The following is a 14,006-nucleotide window of genomic DNA, read 5'->3' on the forward strand; positions in this document are numbered from 1 at the left end:
CCCCCATCTACTCAATTCATCTCTCACCTTGGCCTCAATGAGTTCCCTAATGACATCTAACCACATGACATGACTCAGAATCCTCCAAACTGGAATCTGATGAGTTCTGGGCAGGAACGCATTGGTCAGCATCCAGCCGGTCATATTCTGCCACAGGGTTTTCGTGAGCTTCATAGAAATCGTAGAAATTATCATAGAAATGAAGGCTAAAGACATACGGCCTGGCTGCTATAGCTCTCTATATGACTTGATGTCAGTCAAAATTCAATTCAGCATTATGCTGCTTGAAACGAGCCTTTTTTCTGTTACATGAAACTGACAGGAACATCTAGCACACTACAGCAACCATCTGCAGATCTTTTGTTGGCTACAAAAGCTTGGAATAAACACACATGCACAAACATAAACAGCTCTGAAAAAAAAGGGCAATTAAAAATTATGTTCTTTGATTTTAACAATTTAAAAACCTCTGGAATATAATTGAGACGTAGATGGATGATCACAAGCCATCAAACCAAGCTGAACTGCTTATTTTTTTTGCACCAGGAGTGACAAAGTTATCCAAAAGCAGTGTGTAAGAATGGTGGATGAGAACATGCCAAGATGCATGAAAACTGTGGTAAAAACCAGGGTTATTCCACCATCTTTTTTGTTATTTCAGCCATTTCTCATTTTCTGCAAATAAATGTTCTAAATGACAATATTTTATTTGTAATTTGGGAGAAATGTGGTCCATAGTTTATATTAAAAAACAACAATGTTTATTTTACTCAAATATATATCTATAAATAGCAAAATCAGAGAAACTGATTCAGAGACTGAAGTGGTCTCAATTTTTTCCAGAGGTGTATATATAAAACATGGAGCCTAGTATCGTGTCCTATGAACTAGCGCCGCATCATTGTGGGTTGAGGTGTCCCCTACAGAGTACCACCCATCAGGCCTCGCTCTGATTATTCACGTCGTCTGCCCTATATATTTTTATTGTAATAAAAGCAGTGTTGTGATGAGGGCAAATACTGCTATACCCTTATGGTAACACCAAATAACAAAAGGCTATATAGTCTTACCTTTTAGTGTGATTTTTAACCAATTCTCAATTTGTAATGAGAATATAACTCAAATGAGTTGGAAAAAAGTGAGCAGGGTGATTTGTGTCTGATTTCCTTCTGATATTTGGTAAAAAAAAAAAAAACCCACAAACAAACAAAATTGTTTTATCAAAATCGCCTCATTATAGAAGGCTATAGTCTTACATTCTGCTGTGATTTTGGACCAATCTTCAAACTCAAATTTTAATGAGAATGTAACTTAAATTAGTTGGACAATCGTGAATCGTGTCCTGTTTCATTCTAAAATATGTAATAAAAACACGCTTTTTATTTTCCATCAAAATTGCCAAATTACATAAGGCTACTTACTGTCTTACATTTACTTACATCTTCAAAGTCTAATTTTCCATGAGAATATAACTAAAATGAGTTGTAAAATGAGTAAGCAGAGTAAATCGTGTGGATCCTGTTTCATTCATTTTGCATTATTTTGTGTTTAAATTTTAGAATGAATAGACCAACAGAATCGCTGACTTATGACTATATATATAATATATAATTGATCTACACTTTTTAAAATTAATATAACACAGGAATGTTTTTGTATTGTAGGATATATCTGTATAGTGCATGGACATAGTGTTAAAATTACAGATGACTGCGTTCTACAGTTGCAGCATCTGTTAAAAATGATCAGAAATTTTCTGACAGTAAATCATTCCACAAAATAAGATACATCAACATCAAGGATCCAGATTGCTTCACTCTACATAAAAAGCAAGAACAAAGCAAGCATGTGGGGTACTGTAACATATGGCTACGGGTAATTCTGCTCTGTGAATTGGTGTTTAAATGATGCGCTGATCGCTGGACCATTCAAAACCACAAAACATGAGTAAGCCTGACACCTAGTGCTCAATGTTAGAAAGAACAGTCCAGATCTGCACAGCAGAGTTTTAGCACTACAAAAAAAAACAACACACATGATGCTTTTCACAGTTTCATAAACTGCATGTATTCAGTTGAGAAAAAAAAAAAAAAAATACAGATGATAGTTACTGATATGTGTAATGATATAGGCAGTACATACTGGAAAGCCACAGTATAGGGACTCATATAACACTGTAAAATATACTGTAGGAATACTCCACTGGTTTTCAGTTTGATTTCTACCTCTAGCATACTGGTAATTGTAACAAATTGGGAATATTTACCATTATTATTTGAATAGTATTATTTTTTTTGTTTTTGTATTGTTATTTTAGCAGAATTGCACTAAAGCACAACAATCACATCTTTAACTTAACAACAGTGGTGTTAAACGGAACCATAACAATAAAAAAAAAAACATTTAGATGCACCAATGATATTTTGTGTTGTAAAAATGGTGGAAACAATTTGTATTAAATGTTAATTAAATAGCTATTTTTTTAATTACTGTAGAGAACCATTTTTACTTAGAGTTTAAGATACTTAGCACACGGTAAATCGGTCATGTTAATTTTAATTTATTATAAAAACATTTAGAAAAAAAAATTCTCTCCATTGTATTTTTTTCTTTTTGGCAATGTGTATCTTTCATGTTGTTTACCTGTTTAAATTTCCTTAAGAAGCATAAAAATGCTGTAAAAAAAGTTGGTTGCCATTTTGCAGATTTGGGGTTTATATTAGCACAATATATTGTTCAGACCAGGGTTGGACTATAATTCAATATCACTGTATATCTAGTGATATATGTATAATTGCCTTGTATAGAAAGTGTTTAACTAACAGTAACAGTGATATTATTTTCTAAAGCATTTCCATTACATTATTTACAGCATTTATCACTGACTGATGTTCATTAACGGCGCATTTCATGAATTGGAGAATTCATGTCGATATAATACGACAATCAATAGTATCAACTATACCCAGCACTTAGGTACTTATCAGATGGAGGCAGCTGTATTTGAGTACATTAAATGTACTGTATGTGTTTCTTACAAATGCTACAGATATGTCAGATAGAAATAAAATTGAAAACGGCAGGAGGATTCCCTTGTTGGGGCTGTAGTTTGCACTGCTATGTGCTGTTCTGCACACATGTACATACACACACATGGCTTTAAAAGCAATTCATTGTGCAGTAGCATGTATGGACCATGACTGACAGAAGAGCATTCATGATTTACACCACAGTCTTAAAAATAAAGGTGCTAGAAAAGGTTCTTTAACCATTTTCAGGAATAACTTTTAAACAAATGTTTTACAATGTGTTTGAGGCCATTGTCCGTCTGTACAGTGAGGCATCATTACAGAATTTGGTTGCATCTGAGCAGATAGTGTAGCTCTGTACAGAATTCATACTACTACTTTTAAAGTGACAATACATGCCCATGCCATAGCACAGCCTCCACCATGTTTGACAGATTATGTTTTATGCATGGATCATGAGCCATCCTTTTCTTTTCCATTGCTCAAAGAACCATTTGTAGCACCTTTATTTATATAAAGTGTATAAAGTTAGTGTTCTAGAAAGTTGCCTTTAAAACATCACAGTTTGATAAAATGGTTAAAAGACCTGCAAACATATTACACATTCAGAATTCAAGCTTACTGTTCATAATTAGTCAATCCTAGTTGACAAGTCACATGATGTCCCAAACTCATGTACTGTTGCATATTTAGGATACAAAGGATGTCCTTTTAAAAGAGCGTAAAAAGAGCTGAAGAGCTACAATAATTGGCATTCAGAAGAGTCCTCTAGGTCATTGTCGTTGTTAAGGGAAAATAGGTAGATCTGTCTTTTAAAAAGTTTTAAACTGTACACTTGATGCTATACACGAGCCGAGATTCCATATAAACACACGGCAGAAATCCATCCATCCTTGTTTTCTTTCAGTTTGCTGCAGAGATGTGAAAGATTGTGTCTTTGTTTAAAACAGGCCTTTGCTCTTCTTCAGGTTTAGCTGTTTCCAGTTGGGAAGGGTGCAAAACTCCTCACGTGTCATCTGCAGAAGGTCCTGCGGCACATAAAAACACATTAGATCAACTTTTATCCACAGCTACAGAACTGCATAGTCTCAGTAGTGACTTTCAGAATGCTAATATTGACGGAAAAAGCCCATTCGTTATCCCAGGCACATGAAAGCCACATTGGAAAAACCATTACGCATAATTTATAGTTGAAAGGCTGTTATTGACAGACCACTACATTTTATAGATTGAGCTCATAACTGCAGGGATCATTTCGCATGATGAGGGCTCTAAGCTGACTGAGCAAACTCAGCATTATGTTTTAGGAAGTTGCCTTAAAAAACATCAGTGCGATAATATGGCCAGGCATCATTTCACTTAATCATAATTCATGTTTGTACATAATTAGTGAAACATAATGCTTATAAGCTAAATGATATCTCCATCTTGTATAATCGTGCACGTTTACAGTATTGTAAAATCTGTAAGTTTAGATTTTAAATCTTAATGTTGAGTCACTAGATCTCTGATGTTTTCTATTGTTCAGTTTTACTTTATATAGCACATATCAATTTATTATAAGTGTGGACATTTTCAAGCCACCTCCTGACGAAACACTTCAGGATCATATTGCTATCCCATTATATTTGGCATGTGACTGTCAAGCAAGTAAAGGTTTGCTGTAATCATTTCTCTAGCAACATTCAAGAGTTGTATACCTGGAAGTCCTTGTCAGATAAGTAGAGCTCTAGGTGCAGAGGGTCCACCCCCTCGGGCAGCGGCTTGCTGGTCAGCTCCTCTATGGAGTACTGGTTCTTACTGAGCTTGGAAAGAGCATCTTCTACTAAGATCACCTTATTCCTCATGCCCTGCATCACACACACGCACACACACAATGTACAGTTATGTTTATTCATACAGATACACTGAATATAGACTGAGTGAAGAGTGGATTCCACGTTACCACTATAGCATACCTGCACTCTGATGCTGGGGTCTTTTTCCCAGTAGGGAAAAATATTGGTAAAGGTGAGGGGCTCAGCTCCCGCCAAGATCAGATACGCCTGAGGAGGCCGTCTGGAGTTCTTTGCTGAAAGGCAAACACACACAGACACACTGTATATTAGATGCACATCACAACGATAACTTATCACGTAAAAATATCTAAACACGTCAGACATCCAAAGCTCCACTGTACTGGAATGCCTGTGCACTTTGTTTCGCACTCCTTCTGGGAAGAATGTGACCTCTGACCTTTGCAGTATTGCAGTGCCGTCTCCATGGCACACTTCCTCTCGTTGTCCCAGCGGATCTTAGCTGAGCCTGTGCACTCTGCATCTTCCGGCTGCTGGCCCTGCCACAGATACACCTCCATCCTGTTATCCAGCAGAAACAGCGCTACAGATACAGACAACAGAGGAAAAAAAAATCAATAGGGGAAAAAAAAAAAAAACCAAGTACCACTACTTAGACCTCCCATTCAGAAGAGAAAACATATTTATATATTTTTTTTTTTTGGCCCGCCACCACCTCCCCTCTTCGGAGTACTAATAATACTTATTCACACATTACAACAGTCACTAGTTTCTGTTTTTGTTGTGTTTTTTTTCTTGTTTTTTGTCCTTTGTAAATATAGTTAAGGGGGTTTACAATTGCAGGGATTTGGGAGTAAGATCTAGGGAGGGTGCTGGGGGAGGAAGAAATGGGGATAATTGGGGGAAGATGAGATAAAGGGGAAAAAGGGAATAGAAAAGAAGTTGGAAAGCAAGAGTGAGAGAGAAGAAGAGAAAAAGAAAGAAATGTATGTTTGGATGACTAAACAGAAACATGAACATATGTGCTGATTTTGTCTGATTTTTGGCCCCTTCATTTACATTTGTGTGTGTGAGTGTATGTGTATAGCGGGGCTCTTTGTTAGCTATTGTTGACCTTGTGAATGTAAGGGTGAATGTAATTATCAGCTGTGTTTTGAGTGCAGTTTGTAGGTGAGCTTGTGATAGGTGAGCTTGTGAATCCCATTTTGAACATTTTGTGAGTGGTATAGTGGACTCTATGGATGGTCTTATACTGAATGAGTTGTAAGTTTGTGCTTCTAACCATGTGGTGATTATTATTGCATACTTGAACCCAAAAATCAGCATCGGGATTAAGTAACAAGTCTGCCTCCTATTGTTTGTTGGGCAGGGTAATTGTGAGTTTTAATTGAGAAGATTTTATATATTTTAGATAATGTTTTTAAGCTCAGAGATTGGAGGAGGCAGGTTTGTGTGCTTTGATTGATTTTTGAATTTATAAGTAATCGTATCTGGTGGTACTGTAAAATTGAATTCTCCCGTCGTATTTCTGGGTTAGTTGGGTTACTCACCAATCCAAGGTGAGTAGTTTAATGTTTTTTTTTATTGATGATAAGGTCTGGGTTTTTCCAGATGGGGAATGTGTGGTTGGTGTGAGTACAGAATTTATCTTGTGAAATTTCCACCAAGCGGTCAGAGTTGCTGCCACTGTTAAGACTGTTAAAGTATGGGTGTTTTTTAATTGATTGGCTGATAAATGGCAAGTCTGATATTTGAATATTTTTGCATAATGTTTGCTCTACATCAATCCAAGATTTGTCCAAACTATTGGGTTTTATCCATTTTAGAATTAGTTTCTTTCCTTATGTATATGTTGTATGTCTTCCTATTGGGCCTTGAGCCTGTAATAAAGTTTAATAATATTGGAGCTGATTTGCTAGGAAGTAATTGTGGAAATTTGGTGCTTCTAGACATCCATGAGATTTTGAATTCTGCAGTGTGGTGAGTCTTATCCTAGGAGGTTCATTTTAGATAGAATAGAATGCATTAGATTAGTATTCAGAGACTGCAACCAAGTGTTTGGGGGTTGAGTAGGAATCATTGGCAACATTGACATTTTGATTGTAGCTATTCTGCCTGAGTGATATGGGAAGTGGGTCATCACTTATTGTTTTGGTTAATGGGTTGAAGTTAAGTTTGAACAACTCTGACAGCTGGGGTGAAACTCTAACACCCAGATATGTGATATAATTTGTGCACATGGGGATGGGTATGGTTTTAAATTTATCATCATGTTTATTGGAAGAACTGTGGAGTTTGACCAATTAATAGAATAGTCTGATATTTTTGAATACTTTCTGCTATTAAGATATCTGGTTTCTGTAGAAAAAGTAAGATATCATCTGCATAAAGACTGATTTTGTGTTCCATACTTGGTATTTTAATTCCCTTATACATATACACAAACATACATATTTTTACATCAGGTATACATTTGGAGGAATTGTATATATTTGGTGTTAGTACATTTGTGAGAATTGTTTTATGGGAGGGATCTACACATTATTTGGGCAAACGTGTTTAGACCCCTGCTCAATGACTGTTTCTTCTAAAATCAAGTGTATTGATTGTTGGACTCCTATCTCACACAGGTGGCTTTCTACTAGATTTTGGAGCATTGCTGTGAGGAGTGACGAGAGCACGGACAAGAGCAGGATGTTGAATGATCACCACCCAACCTCAGCTCATCCCACAAAAGTGAGTACACTTTACATTTTTGTAAATATTTTATTATATCTTTTCACGGGACAACACTGAAGACACTTTGAGACAGTGTACAGTTTGTATAAGAGTGTAAATTTGCTGTGCACTCAAAACATCTCAACACACAGCCATTAATGTCTAAACTGGCAACACTCTACTCCCTACACTCCTAAGTGAAAATGGCCAAATAAATATGAGCTTGATCCCCTAGCTTTAGGAACTGGGTTGCATAGCAGCTTTCCAAAATAACAATGAGTTATTATATTGTGAGTTATTATATTGTTGAGGTGTACAAAATTTAGTTCCACCACTTACACGGCTGTTGTTCAGGCAAAATTAACAAGACATTTGCCAGTGTGCCCACTTCTTTTTGTGGATGGAACTGTGCCTACTGTGTGTTACAGTTGTGTGTTTTAATGTGGGTTATGTGTATTAATGGGAGGAATATAATACTATATATGTTTTACCTGGTTGAGGAGCAGCGTACAGATTCTCCTGTAGGAAAGGCATGGCCATGACTGCATTTGCCACTCTGCAAGGACTAAGCTGTTCTTCACCCTTGAAGGTTCCAGCACTGGCACTCAGGCGATAAAGACGAGGTGTGAAGTTGTATTTGCCTGGATCTGTGCACATACATACATGTCATAAAATAGAATTATTACATTTTAAATGTTATTTTAGATTTCTTTTCCATATCAGTTAAATGCAACCTGATAAAAATTTGTCTCTGTGTACGTTTGGCAAAAAAATGTGCATTACTTAGAAAAAATGAACTCCACATTTACTTTACTTAATCATACTTTTATGTGCCTCTGAACATATTACATCGTAACTGACAAAAATGAATAGGTTCAAAGTGATTTCACCAGTACCTTGTAGCATGCAGTCATAAGTTTTCCTGTCTTGCTGGCCAAGTGCATCCCAAAATGCCTGGGGCTCTGAGCCTTCCTCAATCTCCTGTACCTTTAGACTGCTGTTGTTGTTCAGACCCAGCTCAGGGGGACAGCTGAAACACATACACATATACATCACCTAAAACTGACAATCCAAACTGTTTGCAGATGTCATTACTGTTAGTTAATGTCACTGTTACAATACTAGAAAATGACAGGGGGCAATAGCTTATACATCATCAAAAGTTAGGAGAATAAAACACTAAAATATAAGATGTTCAATGTGCATCTCCACTGCATTACATACAGTTTTTAACCAATAAAATTGGTTGCATTCAAGGACCATAACATATTTAACAGTGCAGACATGGACAATAAAATACATTTTTCAAAAACTTATCCTAGCCTGGCAATTGCTATTTTCATATTTTTTATGACTGTATGAACCCTGTTATCAATAATATACCAGAAATGAGGAAAATGTCATGGCATCCTAAACTTATGCACAGACATGCACAATCACACTTGTTTGTTGCTGTTTATGTTGATTATAGGCTAATGACTCACGTCTGAGTGAGCCGCTCCACAGTCTTCTTGGCCACCTCTCGCGCTGCAGGGTGCGACTTGCAGCCGTGCCACAGGTACAGCTGTCTCTCACACACACCCAGCAGGATCAGACAGGCACGAGAGCGCAGACTGGCACTGCAGCACTCCACTTCCAACAGAGAGCCTTCTACTGCTGCCTCTCCGCGCACGCAGAACAGCCGCCAGCCACCTGACACACAAACAAACATGCACTTCTATTACTATCCTCACAGAGTTTACTTTATGTAGATCTGTGAATTGAAGCAAATTTATACTGCCATGCCAACATTCAAACATACAGTAATTCCTGCACCCCGAGTCATATATAGATATTGTTCAAGATTCAGTCCTATTCTATTATTCTGAACCCACTCTAGATTTTGAAGAAACTAGAATATAAAACATGTTTTCAGTTATTTCACCTTTTTTTTTGTTAAGTACATAACTACACGTATATAATAAATTGCTTATTTTTTTGAATGAATTAGATTAAAGTTGGTTTAAATTAACTAAAGATGTACCTGTGTTGGTAGCTGCATCCTCTCTGCAGCCACTGTGAATCACAAGTCCTCCCTGGAAGAGCTGCAGGAAGCAGGGTGGTTCTTTACCTTGAGTGACCAGAACCTGAGCTCCTTCATGGTTCCCCAGCTCCACTGTCATCAGAGCGGACGTGCCCCGCCCACTCACGCTGGAGTGACGACCTTGCCAGAAGAAGCATGCAATGCGCTCTCTGCCCGGCCCTGATGCACTCACCTCACCCGGCTTTTGTCTTTTACCCACTTTACACACACAAACACACACACGAGAAAATAAACAATATTAATACATATTATATATTAAAGCTCTAAACTCTGCATAACAATTAATCCATTGAACTACACTACCCATCATGCTTCACTCACCGACACTAGTGATTGAGTACTTCCAGCGGATGACGTAGGTGTCGCCCTCGTGCAGCTGACCCACACTCTCTCTCGGAATCTCAAAGTCGTCAAACTCTCGGATGTGCCAGGCATCCACCGCCACCGTGGCTAACTCAGCCTGCCGTCCATCTTCAGAACGAACCAATCCGTAACCTCTCTGCACATCCACGCCCCCCAAGTTCATCTTCAGGGGGGTTTCTCCTCCATCCAGCAGGGCTCTCACATCACATGGCTTCAGCTCAGAGTCATGGGTAGGGGAGCAGGGCTGATGCACTGGACTCTGTGCATGAAGCGACAAAAAGTTAAAGTTTTTTTTTTTCCTATTTAACACAATTATATACTGCTAAAATCTACTGTAGACTACAATCAGCTGGAGAAAGGTTGAAACTGATTGAAGTTCCTGGGTTCAAGACTTGGACTATAGGGCTTGCTTTGCCGAACAGGTTAAAATTAATAAACAGTGTCTTTTTATTGTCATTAATAATGGTAGTCAGTCTAAATATATTTTAAACAAAAGTAATTATGGAGCATTTCTATTGGTCCAGTCATCATATAAAGTATAAATGCCAAAATCGGCACCAAACTTGTGAAAAGTTTGCAGATGACCAACTGGAAATATAAAAGGTCTTGTGTAGGAAAATCAATGTTCAGATAAGACTGATGTCTGGAGGAGTAAAGATAATACATTAAACCCAAGAACACTACACCAGTTTTTAAGCATGGTGGTGGAAGCAACATACTCTGACCTCAATAATGTTGATTGTGCCTAGGTCTCCATTGCAATTAAATTATTATTACTATTTTGAAATCAACTCTTACCTTCATCTCCTCGTTTACTTGCTCTTCCTTCAGTGGCTTGCGTTCAGCCCAGTCCAGGAACTTCTCTCTAAACAGAGCTGTTTCATTGTGTTCCGACAGCCTGCCAAACAGAGCCCAGCCTGGTCTGCCCTCACCCTGCCTGCTCACATGCACAGACAGACAAGAGAAAAGCACAGAAAAGTCAGAAAGAGAACATGACTGTACCTCAAGTTACCAGGTGGGGGCAGTATTAATCCAATGATGGGGATACCAATTAAACGGTTCATTTTCATTTAAATCTCTAAATGTACACACTGCTTTGGCAATATTGTAATGAAAGTAATAGAAACTGAAGAAAGATCTTTAAAAAGGCCTGTATAGTGTAATTAAAAGAATGTAGTTTTCTTTAGAGGAAAATGTTAAGACACCTCTACATATATTTCTACTAATAAAATGGGTAAAATGAGAATAAGGAGCAGCACATCACATGCAGATAATTAGATTGTGATTAAAGCGTATTTTGGAGAAGTTGGTCATGTTTAAACCTCATACTTATAGTTTGCTTTGACCTTTTATTTCCTCCATCTCTCAATATTATTTAAAGTAAGAGCAACTGTCCATATGTTTCAGTAGAAAAAAAGGTTTTCATCCTCAGTTTTAATAAGGCCATTGTGTGGACATAATGCAGTAAAGAAGGCTACAACAGTAAACCCAGTAGAAAAATGACTCACATAGGGATGTCCTTATTGGATGAGAAGGGGTCGAGGGGGTTGACCCTGCAGGTGGTGTAATCGTAGGCTCCACTCCAGAGCAGTTTGCCCAGCTGCATGACCACCTTCCTGTCACTCAGCGCCACATCCTTCCCCGTCCACACGTACACCTCGCTGCCAAAATCCAACACCAGCGCCTGACACAAGCACAAAGAGACATGTTTATCAATGGAAAAATATAAAAAAAGCTCAGTGTAAAATAAATGACATTTCATATTGTCACAGTCCAAAGAAAACTTCTTGACAAAAAAAGTTATAGGAGAAAGAAAAGACCATCTTAACTTTTAATAGAAGTCAATGTAAAAAGATTTTAGTAATTTCAGAGCATTTCCTTTGGTCCATTCATGGTGAAATTTTGACAATGTTTAGGACAAATTCTGTTAATTATTAATGTAGTTAACTAAAAATTAACAAAAATGAAGATAAGTTTTTCTTTAGAAATGTATGATGAAATGTAGATCACATACAGTGACAGGTATGAGTGCACTTTATTGATACAGTAATAACTATAGGGTTAAACACACCAACCTGCATCTACAGCTCTGAAAGAAAATAAGAGACCATTTCAGTTTTCATGCATCTTGGCTTTTTCACCTCCACCAGTCATGTACACTGTTTTTGGATAAACAGTTTTTTTGCACTTCTGATACAAAAATTAATGCAGTTCAGCTTGGTGGCTTGTGATCAACCATTTTCCTCTTGATTATATTCCAGACGTTTTCAATTTGTTAAAATGAAACATTTTGAAGTGGTTCTCTTGTTTTTTCCCCCAGAGCTGTATATGCAGACACATTGAACAGCTGAAAGCAGCATATAGATAGTAAAATCTAACCTCTTTGGAGTTGAGCATGGTCACACTGGGAATGGAGGCCCACACCTCCTCATAAGGCACAAGCTTATCCTCCACCAGCCTGTAAACACCATTAGACTCCACTATGGCACTTTCATACAGCTCGTCTTCTTCTGGTTCCCCAGCAGCTGCACAACACATTTAAACACACACGTTATAACAGACCTCTATAATCAGGATTTAAGCACAGGGGTCGTGTTAGTAATGGTTTATCACAATGGAATATTGATAACATGGTTGTGGGTTCAATACCAGGCTCTAGTTTTTTTTTTTTTTTCCCTAGTAAATTCACCCTTTTACACTATTACCTTACATATATCATCATTCCATCCATACTATCAAAAGAATAAAAGGCCTTAAGTATAAGCCTGCAATATTTTAAAAAACTGCAATATAATGCATTTTAAATGTTATATTAAATATATTAACTGAAACCCTAACAGTTAAGTAACACTGATATACTGCTAGTATAATATTATCTATTAAAAATCAAGACAGCTGGTATGGCTATTTTAAGGTATGCAAATATTTTTTATCTTCTTCACACAAAACAGTACGTCACACACAGTCAGACTGTGGTGAAAAATGTAAACTGCCCCATTCAGTGGCATTCTGTAAGTCGTCGGGTGTAAAAAAGCTACAAAGTGTCACCGTCCCCCACAGTCAGGGTCTGTCAAGCGACATCAACAGAAGGTTTACTAACCATGTGTAATGTCTGTTAATAGTTCAACATCTGTGCTCCATGTGCATATTGCACATGCTGTATTTGTGTGTGTTTATTCCCACACCTCTGTATTCAGTTTGTCCCCCGAGAAGATTCCAGAACTCCTTGGCGAAGCGGTTGTCTGTGTTGATGCCCTCCTCCAGCACGGTGACCTGTGGGGCCTTACAGCCAAGATCTCTCTTGGCCTGAACATACTGTGCCATCTCGGAGCCCTGAGACACACACACATGCACACGCGCGCGCACACATTTTCAGATGAGCGCTAATCTTAAACACTTTAGTGGTTTCTGATGTGTGGCACTGACCCAGTTGTAAAAGCAGTGAACCTTACAGAACAATAAAGGAACATTTGAGGCTGAAAGCATCACTCTTCACTTTAAACTGCTTTAAAGGGATAATTGGGTTGTAAATTCTACAAGCAGGCTGATACAACTATGACAGGAATGTTTTTTTTTTTTTACACAAAATATTTCCAAAGATATAATGTGGGAGGCTGAAATGTGTTAGTTCTGTGTTGTTGTGACAGGCCAAATGTCTTGTAGCAGGAGCTAGTATCGAGTCCCCTGACTTTTACAGTATCCCACAGAACTGACCTGCAGGATGTGTGTTTGGGGTCTCCTGCATTAACTGTGTAAATTACTTCTGCAAGAGTTGCTTGTAAGCACACAAGGACAGTTCTAGCTAAATGCAGCCAGTCACGATCATTACCATCATTAGTAATTCAAGCTACCTTGACTGGTCAGTGTCCACAAGAAAACACTTCACAACATATACAGTTGTGGGCACTTGGGCATTCCCAAGCCGTCCACTGAGTCAACACATTATTATCAATTTACATATTACTGCTATCACACTGCATGTCCTCTGGCATGTCAGTGTATAGTTGATAAAAGATG

The 14,006-nt window shown here is 37.8% G+C and overlaps 1 protein-coding gene and 1 long non-coding RNA gene across 9 annotated transcripts in view; one reads left to right on the top strand and one right to left on the bottom strand.

Moving 5' to 3' along the window:
• The window catches only part of LOC103046496 (uncharacterized), a 68,389-nt gene extending 58,708 nt beyond the window's left edge, over nt 1–9,681 (top strand). For 2 of the 4 annotated variants that reach the window (XR_007424310.1, XR_007424309.1), the window contains 3 exons: nt 7,456–7,561; nt 8,050–8,166; nt 9,015–9,521. This is a non-coding gene — a long non-coding RNA (uncharacterized LOC103046496). Of the gene's footprint in view, nt 1–7,455; nt 7,562–8,043; nt 8,167–9,014; nt 9,522–9,578 lie in introns of those variants that run through there. The other 2 variants (XR_453187.3, XR_002649833.2) reach the window with 2 other exon arrangements.
• Nucleotides 1,651–14,006, bottom strand: part of svild (supervillin d) — an 88,244-nt gene continuing 75,888 nt past the window's right edge. For all 5 annotated transcript variants that reach the window (XM_022668856.2, XM_022668854.2, XM_049464433.1 and 2 more), the window contains 13 exons: nt 13,175–13,322; nt 12,369–12,514; nt 11,498–11,673; nt 10,788–10,926; nt 9,948–10,248; nt 9,567–9,824; nt 9,028–9,235; nt 8,440–8,573; nt 8,035–8,190; nt 5,265–5,408; nt 4,988–5,100; nt 4,730–4,879; nt 1,651–4,057 (listed from right to left, as the gene is read on the bottom strand). In XM_022668856.2, the coding sequence (XP_022524577.2) occupies nt 3,971–4,057; nt 4,730–4,879; nt 4,988–5,100; nt 5,265–5,408; nt 8,035–8,190; nt 8,440–8,573; nt 9,028–9,235; nt 9,567–9,824; nt 9,948–10,248; nt 10,788–10,926; nt 11,498–11,673; nt 12,369–12,514; nt 13,175–13,322 (2,160 nt within the window). In that variant the 3' untranslated portion in view covers nt 1,651–3,970. The remainder of the gene's footprint in view (nt 4,058–4,729; nt 4,880–4,987; nt 5,101–5,264; nt 5,409–8,034; nt 8,191–8,439; nt 8,574–9,027; nt 9,236–9,566; nt 9,825–9,947; nt 10,249–10,787; nt 10,927–11,497; nt 11,674–12,368; nt 12,515–13,174; nt 13,323–14,006) is intronic.

Source organism: Astyanax mexicanus, chromosome 15, assembly GCF_023375975.1.
Source record: "Astyanax mexicanus isolate ESR-SI-001 chromosome 15, AstMex3_surface, whole genome shotgun sequence".
Taxonomy (NCBI): Eukaryota; Metazoa; Chordata; class Actinopteri; order Characiformes; family Acestrorhamphidae; genus Astyanax; species Astyanax mexicanus.